This window comes from Pleurodeles waltl, chromosome 8, assembly GCF_031143425.1.
Source record: "Pleurodeles waltl isolate 20211129_DDA chromosome 8, aPleWal1.hap1.20221129, whole genome shotgun sequence".
NCBI lineage: Eukaryota > Metazoa > Chordata > Amphibia > Caudata > Salamandridae > Pleurodeles > Pleurodeles waltl.
In genome coordinates, this window is record NC_090447.1 from 369459546 (window position 1) to 369477394 (window position 17849).

The 17849-nt window shown below is 42.5% G+C and overlaps 1 protein-coding gene across 1 annotated transcript in view; it reads right to left on the bottom strand.

Moving 5' to 3' along the window:
* MYO16 (myosin XVI) overlaps window positions 1-17849 on the bottom strand; it is a 2485855-nt gene that overhangs the window by 583093 nt on the left and 1884913 nt on the right. Inside the window, exon 28 of the mRNA XM_069204246.1 lies at window positions 9796-9898. Within this exon, the coding sequence (XP_069060347.1) occupies window positions 9796-9898 (103 nt within the window). The remainder of the gene's footprint in view (window positions 1-9795; window positions 9899-17849) is intronic.

Consider the following 17849-nt stretch of genomic DNA (forward strand, 5'->3'; position numbering starts at 1 on the left):
GACGGATATCCTGTCAGCTATATCACAATTCATTATATCCCGTGGAAATTGTATTACGATGGACTGGTTATCTGTCACTGTTGTGACTGAGTAACACCTCTGCCGAAATCTAAATCAGGCCCAATGCCTTAAATCAGAAAATCTGTATTTATGGTAATAATCCAAGCCGGGAGAAAGCCATTTTGATGTTTATGCATAATGGATTGAGCCACTGATGCTAGCCCGCCAGTGATAGTTTTAGTGAATAGTTTATGATCACTGTTAAGAAGGCTTATTGGGTGATAAGAATTATTATCCATTTCTGGTTTGCTCTTTTTTAGGAAACTGACTACGACCGATTCTGAAAATGCATGAGGAAGTGTACAGCCATAGGGGAACTAATTGAAAAGATGAGCTTAGAACTGGCTTAACGGTGGACAAAATGTCTTATAAACTTTAGCAGGTATTCCGTCCTTACCCCAAACTCAGGGTTCACATGATTTCTATCTGGTCTCATGTTAATTTTTGGAGGTCAATACCATCTAGCCAATTTCTAATAGACTTGAAGGAGAGGCCATGAGTTTCGGAATAAAGTCTAGAATAGTGGTCCCAATACGTCTCTGCTAATATGGGAGATTGAGACACTAATATGCCAGTCACAGGATCCTGGATCGTTTTAAAATTGTTAGTGTTGGTTTTATGTTTGGTGGACCAACCTAAATATTTGCCAATGTGTTCATTCTCCTCATAACGTTTTGGGAGATATGATTTATGGTTAACTATTTCTTTTCCCATGAAAAAATCCTAGAAAATGTCTCTGGCCTGAGTTAGCTCACTCTTTGCTTGTGCAGTATAAGAAAGATCATACGCCCTGCTAGCCTCATTTAGGACCATCTGGAGTTATAAACATTTCCCCCCTTCCAACTGTCTTTGTTCGGCCTGAAATTAGATTACCTCATCCCTAAAGAAAGCCTTCAAAGCATGCCAAACCACAAAGTTGGAGGCCAAACCCAAATTTGGATTTAAGAAGAGTTTGGTGCAATTGCGCAATCTAGGATTCATTCATAAGTAAAGTTTTGTTGAAAACCCATCTGTAATTTTGATTTGGTGGGGCTGGGACGTCAATATCTAATTTGATTGCATAACTGTCTAAAAATGCATTAATTTTCATGTCTGAATTCGCCCAGCTGAGAGTATGTGATATTAAACAGAATCTTTGCATGGAGCAGAGTTATATCTTTTAGAATGACCAGTATTTTGCCGCTCTTGAAGATGTTCTGTTTGCCAATGGTCTACCAACACCAAATCTTGCTTTAAAGTGTGTAGTATCTTAATAGATTTGGGTATGCTTTGGTATTTATTGGTGTGAGATGAATCAAGAGAAATGTTCTGAAGAAGGTTGAAATTTCCTTCAATTATTAAGTGACCCGTCGCTTCTTTCTAAGCATAGCTCCTAAGGCTGAGGGGGAGACTTCTCTGGGCAATAGCAACAGAGAAAGCCAGACAGTTGGTTTTGTATTTTAGCCTTTACCCAAAGCCATCTAGCGTGCAGGTCTCTAACAATCCAGAGTAATCAAAATTATTACCCCTCATATTAAGGCCTCTGATGTGGCAAAAAAAGAATGCTGGATATAGGCAGGCATTCTGTGTAAGGGAGTCTGGTCTTGCAAATGTGTTTCCTGCAAAAAGAATACACTTGCATTTAATGATCTAAACCATGCCAGTATTCCCCAACACTTAGTTCTGTGATTAAGACCATTGACATTACAAAATATGATTTTCATCTTTCTAGGTGGCATATCTTATCTTATCATTGGAAAGGTAAGCACCTGACAATATACTTGAAGAATTCTAGAGGATCCTCTGCATGTTTTTTTTTTTTTGCTCCCTGAACCCCACTCGCCCATAATGTGCCACACTCCACCTCCTCCCTTTTCCTATCCCTCTCCTTCCTATGCCCCCTCACCGAGCAGTGTCCCTGGAGAACCTCACCCACCTTGGACCCTCCCAGGGGGATTGCCCTGACATCCCACCCTCTGTTCGCCCCCTTTGCATTGTGCTTTGGAATGGCAGCCAGAACCTGACCTCTGGTGAAGGCCGCTGCCTTTTAATGAACCTGTAATTTATGAAACATTGGCACAAGGTTCATTTAGCAATGTTGATAATATGTCGTCATCATCCTACTGTTTTGTACTGGAACACTACTAAAGCCTGACTGGCAAACTGCTAAACTGAAAGCTTAAATGGTAAGACATCTCAATCACTTTGAATGTGTGTCTGTGTGCATTTGATGTAAGAGTTTGCTGGCCTGCTGCGCCAATCCCAGTACATAAAATTGCCCTTTGGCAAGAACCTTCAACTTAGATTGTTGCACTAAAGCTGCCTGGGTGCATTGCTTCTTAAAACGTTCAATAATTGATGTGAACTCTTGGTGACGACGTGCTGGCGCAAAAGACATATCAGAGAAGATATTACATCAAAAGTTGTCTGAAGCCTGAAACCCTTTCTGCCTGATAGCATCTGATAAAATTCTTTCTTTGAGTCGGAACTCTCGAAAATTAACAAGAAATGTGTGGGGATATCTGACATTTGCTGACTGGGAGAAAGGAACGCGATGTGCCCATATTATAGAGAAGTCCTCTGTCTGCTTATCAGGGAGGACATATTGATTAATCAAATCAGAAATGAATTTAACTGGTTCTTATCCATATTCCTGTCCTTCAGGGATCCCTGTGAATTGTAAATTCGAGCATCTGGACCTATTCTCTATCTCTTTAAGCTTCGTCTGAACTTCCAGCATCTCACGCTTGTACTTTGACATATAAGATTCAGAGCTTTTTTGAAAATTCTCTAAACCTGAAATGCATTGCTCAGCTTGTACTAGTCTTATATTGAGTTGGAATAGGTTGTTGTTTATTTTTCCCAACAGTATCTGTATTTCTCAGTTGGTTTTCTCTTGTTCACACTTCATGTCCCTGATTTCCCCTAAGAACACCTGATGCATTCCTCCCAACTGAGGAACATTTGCTGCCATTTTTGTAAGTTCACCACTGCATACCACACCTGCTGTTGTGGTCTGTGCCACATTCTCTAAGGCTTGTTTAGATTGAACAGTAGGAGATTCTGGACTTGATGGGTATGCTGTGTAATATGTCCCTCTTAAGACCCCTGAGGTCGTTGTGCTTTGTGCGAGTCTTGAGCAATCTAGTCCTTGAATCATTTCTCTGTTCCATGGAGATTGAATAGATCTTGCTTTCCCCAGTAATGGCTTCGGAGCAAAGGCAAAATAGAAGAAATCAAGGTTTTTCAGAAATAATAGGGACTTTTGCAGGGGCCGAGTTAATAAGAAACAGAGTATCCCCTTGTGGGGTGAGGAGGGAGAGAGGATTGTCGCTAGTGGAGAAAGTAGCAGAAGTCCATGGCTGCAGCTTGTTAAGATCTTCCTTGACATCCAGGGAATGCAGTGGTACAGGGGAGAGGTCCCCCAAAGTAACTGAATTAATCACCATACACTGGTCTCCCTTTCTGTCTACTTGCTGAACATACATGCTCTTGGGCCCTCCTAGCATAGATTGATTGTGGTGGACTTTTGCAATATTTGCTCCCTTTAATGATTTCCCAGGGATGTTTTACGGACTGAATGCGGCTTCATTAGTAATAGGTCGGGGGAGGCATTGTATATAAGTTGATTAGGGATTTGTTCATCCTTGAGTATAGTGTCATGATGTTGTGCCTGTATGTTTGTGGAAGAGACAGCAATCCCACACAATAATTGCAGCTGTTTCTAGTGCCTCCTTGTGCCTTAGGCTGTCTCTTAGCTGTAGTGCAAATGGTGTTGAACTGAGAATGAGAGCATGTCAAAGACACAGCTGTACAAAATTTACTGTAACCGAATGTGAAATTCTTACATTCTTTTGAGAGAGCGGAGGGACTGGGCTGAAGAAAGATGCATCTGCACATAGGAGGGCTGTCTCTGCATCTGCACAAGCCCCTACCACCCTCGGAGAGACAACTAATATGCCCTTCCAAGGATACTGGGTTCGTTTTGTGGGGGTGATTGCTAGTGACCGATGGAAGCGCCGCCTCACATCAGCTCAACGCAGCGGCACCTCTCATCTGCCATATCTCTGCTTTCGTGCCCCGCTTGGATGCTGAGCTGCAACAGTCTCTCCTCACCACAGATCTTGTGGGCATAGAGGTGCTGAGATTGGGTTAGATCCTCGGCAATCCAGTCTGTTTCACCTTTACTCCATGACAGCTGGGGCAACCAACGGCCAGCAAAAATAGTGCTTTGGAGCCTCAAAGTATCTCTCTTCTTTGCTGATGGGGGCCATCAGACACAATTCCTAGTGTTAACAATGGCAGCAGCCTCCAGAGGCTGTTTCTTAGATGCTGATCATGATGGGAGCTTCTGCATCAGTTCCTCAGTGTCTCCCACTCCAGTCTTAACAACAGTACAGAAAATGTTGCACTTAGGAGAGGTTAGATTTTATATTCCTTCTATAAATTAAGTATAAACAGGGTAAGTGTTGGACTTTCGAGGGATTAGATTTATCATTCCCACTCCAATCTAAGCAACAGTAAGGAACATGTTGGATTAATGAGGGGTTGGCTATACTATTACCTCTGCAACATAAGCAAAACCAGGGAGAGTTGGTCTTTAGAGGGGCTTCACTAATCTCACTCAAATCTTAGCGTCAACAGCCTAAGTGATGTATTTCAGAGAAGTTAGACTTACTATTCTCATCCCTAAACTTTTTTTTCAAGCTAAATATAAACAAATAACAAAATAAAAACTTTTAAAGTGATTTGAACTAAAAAAATAACTTTGTAGATAAAGACAAATTTAACTGTACAAAACAAATTTCATATTACAAAAGCAATTAAAACATGGAAAAGAAATTGCAAATGTTTAAAATAAATGCACTTCTCTCCCCGCTACCCCCCAAAAACTCACCAAATACAAATAATATTCTCTTTGTTTTGAGACTATTCCAAATCTGGAATGCTGAAAAACCCAATATTTTTCTGGCATTGAAAAAAAATAAAATATACATTCTATCATATTGCAATGATCACACAACTGTATATATATATATATATATATATATATATATATATATATATATATATATAAAAACAACACCCAAGCTGAGGCTGATCACATCCACCTTACGAGGCTGGGGCACCAAGTGGGAAGCCAGGACCCTGCATATATTTTAAAAGAAACTCCTTCTTCTCTCATAGACAGCAAGGTGCACTCCACGTCCAAAAGGTTTTTGGCAATGCATTTCAATCATTGTGATCTTCATCATAGCCACATAACAAAACTGTGCAAAACTTTCCCGCTATATAAAACAAACTATGATGGAGGTAGGAGGGAGGCAACTAGGGAGATAGCTGACCTGTAGAAGAATTTACACCTTAGTTTCCCAATTTTGATCGCTGCTAAATTAAGAATGAGGCTTTATTCTCACTTGAAAATGCACCTGCCACACTCCCGGTGCTCTGGGGTATAATGCTCAATGTAACAGCTTCATTTGTCTTGTCACGACTTGTTCACCCTCTCTCACTATTTTTCTCTTCCCACCCAACCCTATATTTAATGCATTGTTTCTTGCACAGTAGGCGTAGCATTTCTTTTCAAGCTTAAGATTCCCAATAAATAAATGCTTGCATAAATAAATACATACTCAGATAAATACATTAAGTTACCATAATGGCTGACGTTTGCCACAAACAGATGACGTCAGAAAGGCAGAATTGTAGTTGTGCCTGTGTGAGGATGAGTGGGTCCCTCAAGGACAAGACTCATGGCTTCCTAGCCCTTCACATGGATCTTATGATCTGGCTGCCCAGTGACATTCATCCCATATATTTCTAAGAAACTCAATTATCTAGTCTCAAATTAGTGATGGCATGAGAGGAGCAGGTCATGCCCGCGTGAGCTGACTGCATTTCCCTTCATGTAATATCAGGCTTGCAAACATTTTCAGCTCAAGCTAGCTACAAAAACCGTTTATGATCTCACTGACTGGGGTTAGATCAGTCTGAGGCCTTGGAGTTGAAAAGCACTCTTGAGGGCTGGCTGTGCCTGGGGTGCACCCTGGAAGCAGTAGCTGTGTCTGTTTAAGTGGGTGGTGGTGCAATTCGAGCTGCATCTCACAGGCCAAACAGTGAAAGCATTCGGAATTTACCTCTCGTCCCCTTTCTGTGCGCATCTGTATTACTGCCTCCTCCTCACAAGAGCTGGGCTACTTGTGATGCACAATACCTGTCACTGCTTTCAAACAGCATTCTTCATGACACCACAAGCCACCATACTTTCTGGCCAGAGTGTAAACTGTTATAAAAAGTACTGTTGGAAATGGCCCTTTCTGAATTATCATACCCAAACTTTTTGCCTCTGACCTTCTGTTTCTGACTGAGTCCTGCATTTCGTTTTTACTGGCTTTTGGACTCTGGGTACTTTACCACTACTGACCAGTGCTAAAGCGCAAGTGCTCTGTGTCTAAATGGTATTGGTTTGGCCATGATTGGCATATTTGATTTACTAGTAAGTCCCTAGTGTAGTGCATCATGTGTGCCCAGGGCCTGTAAATCAAATGCTACTAGTGTGCCTGCAGAACTGATTGTGTCACCCACCTGAGTAGCCATGTAAACATGTTCCGACCTACCACTGCAGCGTCTGAGTGGGCAGTTTTAACTGTCATTTCGACCTGGCAAGTGCATCCACTTGCCTGGGCCAAGCCTTCCCTTTTACTACAAGTAAGTCACCCCTAAGGTAGGGGCTGCTCTGTGGGCAGGGTGCAGTGTATTTAAAAGGTAGGACATCTACTGATGTGTTTTATATGTCCGGATAATGAAATACTGCTAAATTCATTTTTCACTATTGCAAGGACTATCTCTCTCATAGGGTAACACAAGAATAATCCTGAAATATCTTTTAAGTGTGGTTTCCAATTGGGAGCAGATAGAGATATGGAGTTTTGGGTTTCTAAACTCACAATGTAAAAATACATCTTTAGGTAAAATTGGTTTTTAAATTGTAAGTTTGAAATGCATTTTCTTGTTTCACCATTCAGAGCCAATGCCTGTCTGTGGAATACACGTCAGGGTCAAGATGACAGGTGGGCTGTTTGTGAATTCACTCTGGACAGTCACACAAAGATAGATGAGGTGTGTCCTTCATATCCTGTTTAGTCTTCCTGAGCTAGTGGGCTACTGGTGGGAGGAGCTGACCCTTGCACCCAAATAGGGATGTGCCTTTCCTCACACAAAGCAGTCTCCAACTCCCTGGAGTGTGTCTGGGCCTAGGGCAGAGAAAGGTAGGGTCATGTGCACTACAATGAATTTTCTTTGAAGTTTGCCTACTTCAAAGACAGAAATGGGTATAGACACTGGATTCTCAGAGTTAGAATCCTTCTGGACTGAGGACATTCTGACAGGAAGAAGAGGTGGATGCTGTAGGAGGGACTACCATCGTGCCTGTTGCTTCGCTGTGCTGGCCTGCTGCTTGCTGCTTCTGTCCTGAGGGTGAAAGGACTGAACTTTGCTTTCTACATCCAGCTTCCAAAGGGTTTCCAAGGGCTTGAAATGAGATTGCCTTCTGTTAAGAATTCTCAGGGACGTCAAAGTCTTCATCTGTCAGCACCTGGGTTCTCTTGCTGAGATTCCTGACTTGCCAAGTGGTGCCAAATCCAGTTCCCGGGCCCTTGGGAGTGAGTTCTGGTGAACCAAAAAGAAACAAGCACATCAACTCCAGAGCGACTTCGGAACTGGCACCGCTGTCTGAATCCAGACTGTTGCCTGGACCAGAGCTGTGGTCCCCGCTGAGTGCAATGATTGCGACCGATGTCGCAGACCCGATGCCACTGCAGCGCCTCCAAAGTTCCACAGCGTGAGTCCCAAGTGCTGTGTCACTGATGTCCGTGACACCTGACTCCATCACATCACCTGTGGCACAGTGGTATGACTGCGACACCGCAAAAGTGATGCCTTGCATCTTGACCTGCTGGAATCATTGACCCTGCCTTGTTGTAAGGAAACGATGCCTCACCACTGATGCCGCATCAACTCCCCTGCAACTGTAAGGAACCGATGTCTTAGCTCCCCTGCCTAGCAGTAAGGAACCGAGGCCTCACCTCCCCAGGAGCAGTAAGGAACTGACGTAACACTGGCTCCAGCGACACCTCACCTCCCAACTCCGTCCAACGTTTTTGTTTCCTTGTTTTCCAAGGTACTGTACCTGCTGTCCGTGCGACTCCATGACCAGCCCGCACTCCCACGCTAGTGGCCTCGGACTGGTGGGAATGACTCCATCAAGACGTCGTGATAGCCTGAGTTTGAGCTATTGTGTTTCTAAGTGCTATACTAAGATTTAATCTTTGAAAATGCATACCTTTGCTTGTGTCTGTTGGATTTTTGCCATTTTGGTCTTGTTTTACTCAGATAAATATTAGCTATTTTTCTAAATTGGTGTGGAATACGTTTGTGGTATTTTCACTAAGTTACTGTGTGTGTGTGTGTAAGTGTGTGTATAGAAATACTTAAATATTGCCTCTGAGATAAGCCTGACTGCTCTTGCCAAGCTACTGAGGAGGTGAGCAGGGGTTCTCTTAGCTGTGTGACGCCCTTACTCTGACTCGAGTGAGGGTCCCTAATTGGATAGGGTGCAAACCACTGCCAACTACAGACCCCATTTCTAACAATTACAAAATGCTACAAGACAATATCAGTGCTCTGCAAAAGCTTAAGACTGGCACAATCTATTTATCAATAGTATATGAGGCAACCAGTGTGTGCAACACATGATTATAGGCTAATAATGGCAGACCATGTGTTGGAGATACCACTACAGACCTCTGATATACTGTCCACCAAAAGCTGAATTCTGCCTTGGCACTCACTAAATTAATGTGAAGTGGGTGTAAGCTGCAGGGGTAGTCTGCACTTGGAGTGAGGAGATAGCTCGCGACTTGGCTCCCTCCGGTGTGCGTGTACAGGCAGGGGAAGTAAATAGGCATACGTGAGAGAGTCAGAGGCTCAGGCTGTTCTTGGGACTGCATTTAGATGCTGTGGCTCTCAGCTAAGTGCATTTCACCTGTGAATGACTCAGTGTGTCTCTTTGCTGTCTGTCTTGGGCTCAGGTCCCTGTCCAATGGGAAGCTGTGCGGGCAGAGGCTCAGGTTGGGCTTCACAGTGAGGGCCGAGGATAAAGCGGTGCCCATTGAAGATGTTTACGAATCTGTGGGAGGAGTAACACAGGGGGTCCAGCTGCTGAGCCCGGGGAAGTGGTTGGGGAAGGAGAAAACAAGCAGCGGTGCTGACACGCTTGCTCACAAAGTTTAACGTAGATGAAAAGGAACACTTGTGCCATGGGATACTGATAAGAACACACGAATACCAATACAAAATGACATACTACAGCCAATAGAAATGAAGGAAAAGTAAGTGGTAGCACACCAACTAATGGAAAGCAGTGGTGGGATATAAACCCCTTTTAAGAGTTATATTAAATACAGTAGATTTCACAAGCATAGAGCAAGCGCTGTGCAGGCAAAGCCTGAAAACAGAACTGGTGTCATGCCTAGCATAAGGAACATTGTCTTCTCACACCCTCAAAATTACACAAGAAAAAACAAAGCAGGCAGGGAGATAGGCCTTATTGTTTTTTGCATAAGAACCCACACTGTCCACCTATTAATTAAGCTAACAGCAAATCGATGACGTATATATGATTTTGATTTCAGTTATTTGACAATTTTCATTTTATATTAGTCACTTCAATGTTGAGCCATGAATTGTAACACAAACCTGGCTCCCCTGAAGTTTACACTTCATCAGAATATGACGACATTTTTCCTCAGGAGTCACCTTTGTTTTCTCTCCCATTTCTGTCACAGCCAGATCTTTGTACCTGAAAATATGATGCAACAATTCAGTTAAATCGTGGACATCAACAGACAGACATAAAGAAGTTTCTTATAGCAAATATGTAATAAATTGTGTGTTTGCATGCTAGATGTTGAATCTTTTTGGTGTGCAAAATAATTATTGAAATTACATTGGGATCTATCGGTTGTACGAAAAACACACTCACAGGCTTCCAAGGATACAAATTGCCTACTAAAACCTGATAAATATGTCTGTGAATAACAGCCCAGTATGTTAAACAGACATGTGGAAAATGGTGCAAAAACGCTCATTTGTTTTGTAGCTCGACATTCTTTAGGATCCGTTAGAGCTTTAAGCCACACAGATTCCGTTACAAGGGTGAATGTAAAAAAAAAGACTTTTCTTCTAATTTCCAGCCTAATCATTGTATCAGAATCTTATCCTGCCTAATCTTATCTGGGCTACTTAAAAAGTCATATAAAAACATGCTGTTGTATAATAGAATACTCATAATTGGTTTATTAACAAACCAGTAGGAGACATGCCAATTTGTTATGTGAGCCACATTATTATTACTACTACTCCTACTCCTACTACTACTATTCCTAGTAATTGTCCTTGGCATGGTTTCCCCTCATGTTTTGCCCTACAGGTCACCTGTTTTTGCTGACTTCGTTTTTGCTGGCTTAAGAATTCTGCACCCTTTACCACTGCTAACTAGTGATATTGTGCTTGTGCTCTTCCTCGAAAGCAGGGTAACATTTGCACCTACCAAATTAGCATATTTATTTTACTTAGCAGTGCCAAGTAAAGTGCACTACCTGTGCCTGGGGCCTGTAAATTAAATGTATCTGCTGCACTGATTGTGCCAATCACTCAAGCGTCCTTTAAACATGCCTCAGGCCTGCAATTGCAGAAACTACACGTACATTTTAAATGGCCATGTCAATCTGGCAAATAAACCTTTCGCCAGGCCCAAACCTTCATTTATAATACATATAAGGTACCCCTAAGGTAGGCTCTATGCAGCCTCAAGGGCAGGGTGCAATGTATTTAGAAGTTAGACAGGTACTTTTAAGATCTATATGACAAAACATGTTTAAATTTGTTTTTCAATACTGCAATGCCTATCTCTCCCATAGTTAAGCAATGAAGTTACCTTATAATAAATGCAAATAACTATCTGGAAGTGAGAACATTTTCAAGTTTGGTTTCTCTGGAACCACATTTTAAATCACAACTTATGGTGAAGTCTTATTTTAAGTTGTAATTCTGAAAATTCCACTTTTACAAAATTAGTATTTTCTTACTTGAGCCATTTGGTGCCTGCTGTCTGCCTCCACTCACATGTCTTGGCATGGGGTGACAGCTGGGCTTTGTGTGTGTGTCTATTCCTCCTAGACAGGCACACACAATGGGAGCTTAGTGGTGAATTGAAATGCCTTGATGGGTTGTCCTGGGCAGGATAGGAGGGAGATGCTGGCCACAGCCTCACTTACACCTGTAAAGGCTGTGTCCTGTCCCCACACAAGGGCTTCATAAAACCCTGTAGTTAGTCTGGAGCCACTGCAGGAAGAACAGGGACTTGGTGTACCTCAAAGGCATGTCTTTGAAGTCTCCCCAACTTCAAAGGCCAAACTGGGTAAAAGGGCTGGATCTCTAACACCATAACTTCAGTATATTTCTGGACCTGTGGATATTTTCCAGGACAAAAAGATGCTGTGCTGCTACAAGATTTGCCACTCTGCTGGGCTCTTGCTTTGCTGTGCTGACCTGCTGCCTTCTTGCCTGGGAGTGAGAAGGACTGAATTCCACCTCTACAACCCAGAACCCAGAGTGACTCCAAGGGCTAGCAGTCTAGCCTCCTGATCTGAAGTCTCAGAGACATAACAGACTTCCAGCCACCCTACTCCAGCACCTGGACTCTGCCATCCATGAGTCTGTCCTGCCACCCCAGTCCTGGACACTTGGAAATAGACCTAAGGTGCTTGCTTTAGCGGAACCGACACATTCTCAGCTGCATGAGCAGGATTGACACATCTTTGCCAGTGTGTGGGCAGAACTGATGCATTGCCGCTGTTGCGTGGAACAGAACCAGTGCATCGCCTTTAGAACCAACATTCCAGCACTTTCTTCGACACAAGGTTCCTGAATCTCAGTTGATGACAGCCTTGATGCGACACTGCGCATCACAGCCATTATTCTCTTTAGATTCAACGCATCGTCTGTGCATGTCAATGCTGCTGGAACCCGCACTTGAACTCCACCGCATCTCAGAACTGACGCATCACCATTAAAGCGTGAGGAATATCGATGCATCTTTTGGACTACATGGGGAAAATCAGTGTATCTCCTTAACAGCATGGTTAGGAACCAACACAACACTTTTGCCACTAAGTTTAAGATTCTTTGGTTCAGCAGGCCTAAAGAGGTCCTGGTAGCCAGCCCATGCTCCATCATGGTCGACCTGAACTTTTAATTTTCTCCCGGTTCGGCAAAAACAGATATCCCCGGTTATTTTAAAGTTTATTCTTTTTCAATTCATAACTCAAGTTCTGCTTATATGATTTTGTCATTTTGGTCTTGTTTTATTCCATAAATAAAGTTCTATCTCTCTAACCAGGTGTGATATTCTTTTTTGTGTGGTGTTTCCACTGTTTTACTGTTTAAAGTGTAGCACAAATGCTTCATACACTGTCTCTAACTTAAGCCTTATTGCTCTGTGCCAAGCTACCAGAGGGTGCACAGGTTAATATAGAGTTGGCCTGATACTTACCCTAAATAGGACTGTGGTTGATGTTTGACTAAGGGTTACACCCCAGCCAATCAACAACCCAATTATTAACAAAAAACTCAAACAAAACAATAACAATAATTATTCCTATTTGTTAAACCTGGCAGCCTTAGGGTGGGTGGTCACTCCTAACGTTTTGCCTTCCTCCCTTCACTTTCTGGATACTGCTTTTGCTGGTTTTAGGGCAATGCACACTTTTCCCATGCTAACCAGTGCTAAAGTGCATATGCCCTCTCCTTTAAAACATGGTGACACTGGTTCATACCCAATTGGCTTATTTAATCTACTTGTAAGACCCCAGTAAAGTGCACTACATGTGCCCAGAGCCTGTAGATTAAATGCTACTAGTGGGCCTGCAGCACTGATTGTGCCACCCACATAAGTAGCCTCATAACCATGCCTCACGTATGCCATTGCAAGGCCTGTGTGTGCAGTTTCCCTGCCACTTCGACTTAGCATTTAAAAGTACTTGCCAAGCCTTAAACTCCCCGTTTTCTACATATGTCACCCCCTAAGGTAGGCCCTAGGTAACCCATAGGACAGGCATGATGAAAGGCAGGACATGTACCTGTGCAGTTTATATAGTAGTGTAAAGCTCCTAAATTCGTTTTTACACTGCTGTGAGGCCTGCTTCTTTCATAGGCTAACATTAGGGCTACCCTCATATACTGTTTGAGTGATAGATTCTGATCTGAAAGGAGTAGCAAGGTCATATTTAGCATGGCCAGAATGGTAATACAAAATCCTGCTGACCGGTGAAGTTGGATTTAATGTTACTATTTTAGAAATGCCACTTTTAGAAAGTCAGCATTTCTCTGCATTTAAATCCTTCTGTGCCCTACAATCAACGTCTTGCTTGGTTACTTGACAGCTCCCTTGTGCATTTCACTCAAACATACCCAAACACAGGATGCTCAGTCACACCTGCACACATCTGCATACTGAATGGGTCTTCCTGGGCTGGGAGGGTGGAGGGCCTGACACTCACACTTGAAAAGACAGTGGCCTGCCCTCACACAATGGACTGTCAAACCCCCTACTGGGACACTGGCAGACAGGATGGAACTGAAAGGGGACCTGGTGCACTTCTAAGCCACACTTTGAAGTCTTCACCACTTCAAAGGCACATTTGGGTATTTAAACAGGGCCTCTGACCCTACCAACTCAGACACTTCTGGACTAGATACCACTGGTGAAGAAAGTCTGAACCAGACCCTGCAACCCACCAAGAGGAACTGCCTGGATGCCCAAAGGTCTCCCCTTACTGCTTTTCTGCAAAGGACTGCTGCCCTGCTGTTGCCCTGCTGCATTGCTGCCCTCTGTCTCTGCTGAGAAGTGCTCTTCAAGGGCTTGGATAGAGCTTGCCTCTTGTTCCTTGAAGTCTCAGGACCAAAAACACTTCCTCCTGCAAAGAACTCCTTTTGTGGCAAAAATTTGACGCACAGTCTGCCAGAAACGACCCACAGCCTGCATCGCTGTGAGAAAATCACTGCACGCGAACCGGAATGATGTAGGGCAGCTCCCTGAGAGGAGATCGACGCAGCACCAGTGTTGCGACTGGAACTTTGATGCACGGCCCACTGGATCGAGGCAAAGCCGAGCCGGAACTATGCAGCCCGACTTCCTGCGAGAAGAATCGACGCAGCACCTGCAGTGCAACAGAAATTTCCACGCATCACCCACCAGATCGACGCATCCCCTGTGACTTCATCCCACACACCCAGGATTTCTCGCCATTGTCCCCGGGGCGTCTAAAAACCCCGCAACCCGGAGAGGATCACAGTCTTCGTGCCAGAAATTGATGCAAAACATGCACCTTCGTGAAAACTTATCAACGCATTGTCTGTGTGCGCTGGAAAAATCGACACACGCCTCATGTTTTCCACGCATCTCCTCCTCTGCGGTCTCTTGCGGAGAATTTAAACGCAAACCAGGTACTTTGTGCTTGCAAGAGACACTTTTTGCTTTTTAAGAACTATAAACTCCTTTTATAATTTTCTGTAGTGATAATTCAAAGTGTACTTATCAAATCTTGATCGTTTTGACCTGCATTTAATCAGATAAATATTATATATTTTTTCTAAACACTGTGTGGTGTATTTTGTGTGGTGCATAAATGAGTTATTGCCTGATTTATTGCACAAATACTTTACACATTACCTTCTAGGTTAAGCCTGACTGCTCCATGCCAAGCTACCAGAGGGTGGGCACAGAATAATTTGTATTGTGTGTGACTTACCCTGACTAGAGTGAGGGTCCTTGCTTGGACAGGGGGTAACTTGACTGCCAACCAAAGACCCCATTTCTAACACTATTTAATACAGAGTACATCATGACTAGTGTAACTGACCGACGAGCGAATCAAAACAAGGAAACTGTGTTTGTAAATCAGAGCCAGGTGTGTCACTTAGAGTGACGCAGTCTGACTGCAAGCCAAGTCCTGAGGACATCCCTTACACCACACAGCCCAGGGGGACAGTACACAGTGAAATAAAAGTAATATGTGAGTTGAACGGATTATATTATCATAAAAACTAAATTTATTGAAGAAAATGTTCACTGTAAGTTATGGTTAAAGTAGCTCATAACTACTAACATTTGTATGTAAAAAACCAGAGGCACTGGAACAAATCATACCTAGAAAGTCGTTAAGCCTCCAAAGCAAATGTTAGTAAAAATCCCGAAATCACCTACTTGTACGCAATACAAGCTGTACCTTCTTGCCCTCAGGCATCCAAAAATTGGCTTTTTCTGAGATATTTAGGAATGGACTATCTCTGTTTCATGATATCGGCAGGGCCGCCATTTAACTCAACCAGTTCTTCCTCAAGTACAAAAGACATGTTATTACATTCGAAATTAACGTGGCCATCTAGCATGTCTGCTTCCGTAATACTTAGATTGCTTCACAACGGAAAACCTAGCCCTACCCCCCGCAGCTAAGGGAGGTTGCAATGCTATAATATTGAACTGTTTGTTTAAAAACTAGAATTGCCCATAAGCGTATATTTTGCACTGTCCCTACTTTAAAAGCAAGTAGTAGTTAAGAATTATGGGGAAGGTGTTTTGCTAACGTAGTAATCTGACGAGCTCTTTGTTCAAATACCTATCCAATAATTGGGGCTTGAAATCGTGAAAAGGGGAATATGTCTGTGAGAGAGCGTAGCTTATATAATTAATATTCACATTAAATGTTTATGAACTAATGTATAATAATGCCGCATAGAAACTGTATTAATATGTTTTGCTAAAACGTGCGCTTGGAATGTGACCACGGGGAGTGGCCACCAATGTATACGGGGACTAATAAAAATCACTATGTTGATGAAATTATTACATCTAAAGACGATTTCATACTAATTATTAATGGTTATGTTATTAAAGTTTTGATAATAAATCTTTAGGCTTTAGTTAGCATAAGTCGAGGCCTAGCTGCCTGACTCTCATATTAAATGTGTTTTTCTAAACGTGCAGTGTGCTGACTTGCTAAAGGACATGAACTCTTGTTTTTTTCTTCAAGCTATAAGCTGAATGTAACTATAGTAGATCCGTTCTCATGAAGTTCAACTTGCTTGTAGAAATATTTAGCTGAATGCAACAGTGTAGATTACTGTTAGGTACAAGGTCGCCTAAACCGGTACAGACAATGGAGCTACTGACTGAAGATGCGCAAAGAATTACAAAAGGATGAAATCATACCCGACATTCTACCTCTAAAGACGTCAATCGTATGGACCAATAAAATGCATGAGAACTGTTATGGGGTGACAAATTTGATTACCTAATGTAAAGTTAGTTGGTTGAAGATAGTGGGGTGCAACCCCTTGTCCAATTAGGTTTTAGGGGGATGTACAACAAAAAGGGGATAAAAACCCTTGACACCAGGAAGTAAATCAGAACAGGAGGGATAGGAGAGAGATTAGGAGAGATGCTGATGCGAATTGCTATGATCTAGACACTTTGTCACTTTGACTAGTGACTTGATAATTTTAGTTAGAACCGTCCTTGTCCTTAGATTGCCCATTTACACTTTACCTCCTTATGAGGGAAGTGCCCCTTTTGCCCAAGCTGAGTTCCTGACTGATGGCGAATCAACTGATGTCGTGAAGATGAAGACCGAACCTGAGTGCTGACCCAAACTTGGAGGGTAACTATATGACAATGAAATTGTGATTGTCTATTTGCTTTTCCTTTCTAGGTACCAACTGCTTTTCATTTGACAGAGATCATAGCTAGATGTTTTCCAAATTGGTGTTGCTAAATTGTTTTGCATGAAGCCCAACATGCCAATGCTAATTCGAGGTTAGTTAAGGGGTTCACTAAACTGACAAATGACTGAATCTATGCTTTGCTGAATAACGTGCTAATGATACTCTGCTAAGGATAGCCTATGTTCACGCCTTGTTATGTTCTGATGTTCGTAATTCTTGCTTTGATGAAATCTTATCAGAGTTGCCATATTGTGACTATGCTAATGTGTTTTCTGGTTTTGAGACTAATAAACTTATTAGTAGAATTGTAATCAATAGGGAATAAATATCACACAAATCATACTAAACTGGTGTGGTTATTCATGACTGAAAGGTCATGGTGGTGTCCTGAGTTTAATTAAATGTCATTAACTAAGATGAAATGCATTGTTGTAATAAGTATTGATGATATTATTGACGTATTGATTGACATGTTGATTAGCTATCTCGTCCTAAGGTGTCTTCAATCAGGGTCAAAAGATTCATTGGCCTAACACGAGTCCCAAAGTGTATAAATTAGTCATTGAGGGACGCGTTTACATCTGCATAAAGCTGTAAAACTATATTGCCACCACACCTATTTTGATTGTACAGTTCTTTTGAAATTGAGGTTTGCCTTGGAGACAGATTATATTATGTCCTTTTCAGAGAAATGTGGTGTCCCTAGTCATTCTGTGCTTTGTACTTTCTGGAGAGAACTGGCAACTTTACTGTCCGGAAATTAATGTAATCCTTTTTCAACATATTACTACTCATTTGCATCTATTTCTTGGTTCAGTGCCCTTGCTCTGCCTTATTGAGTGCTGTTCAGCACGGAATGAACTGTTTCCAAGCTGGAAAATCCAGTACCATTTACTTCATTTCCTCTCCAGGCATATGTTCTAGGACCATTTAGTTTTTATGCCACCTGTTCCTTTGAGGTCAAGCAG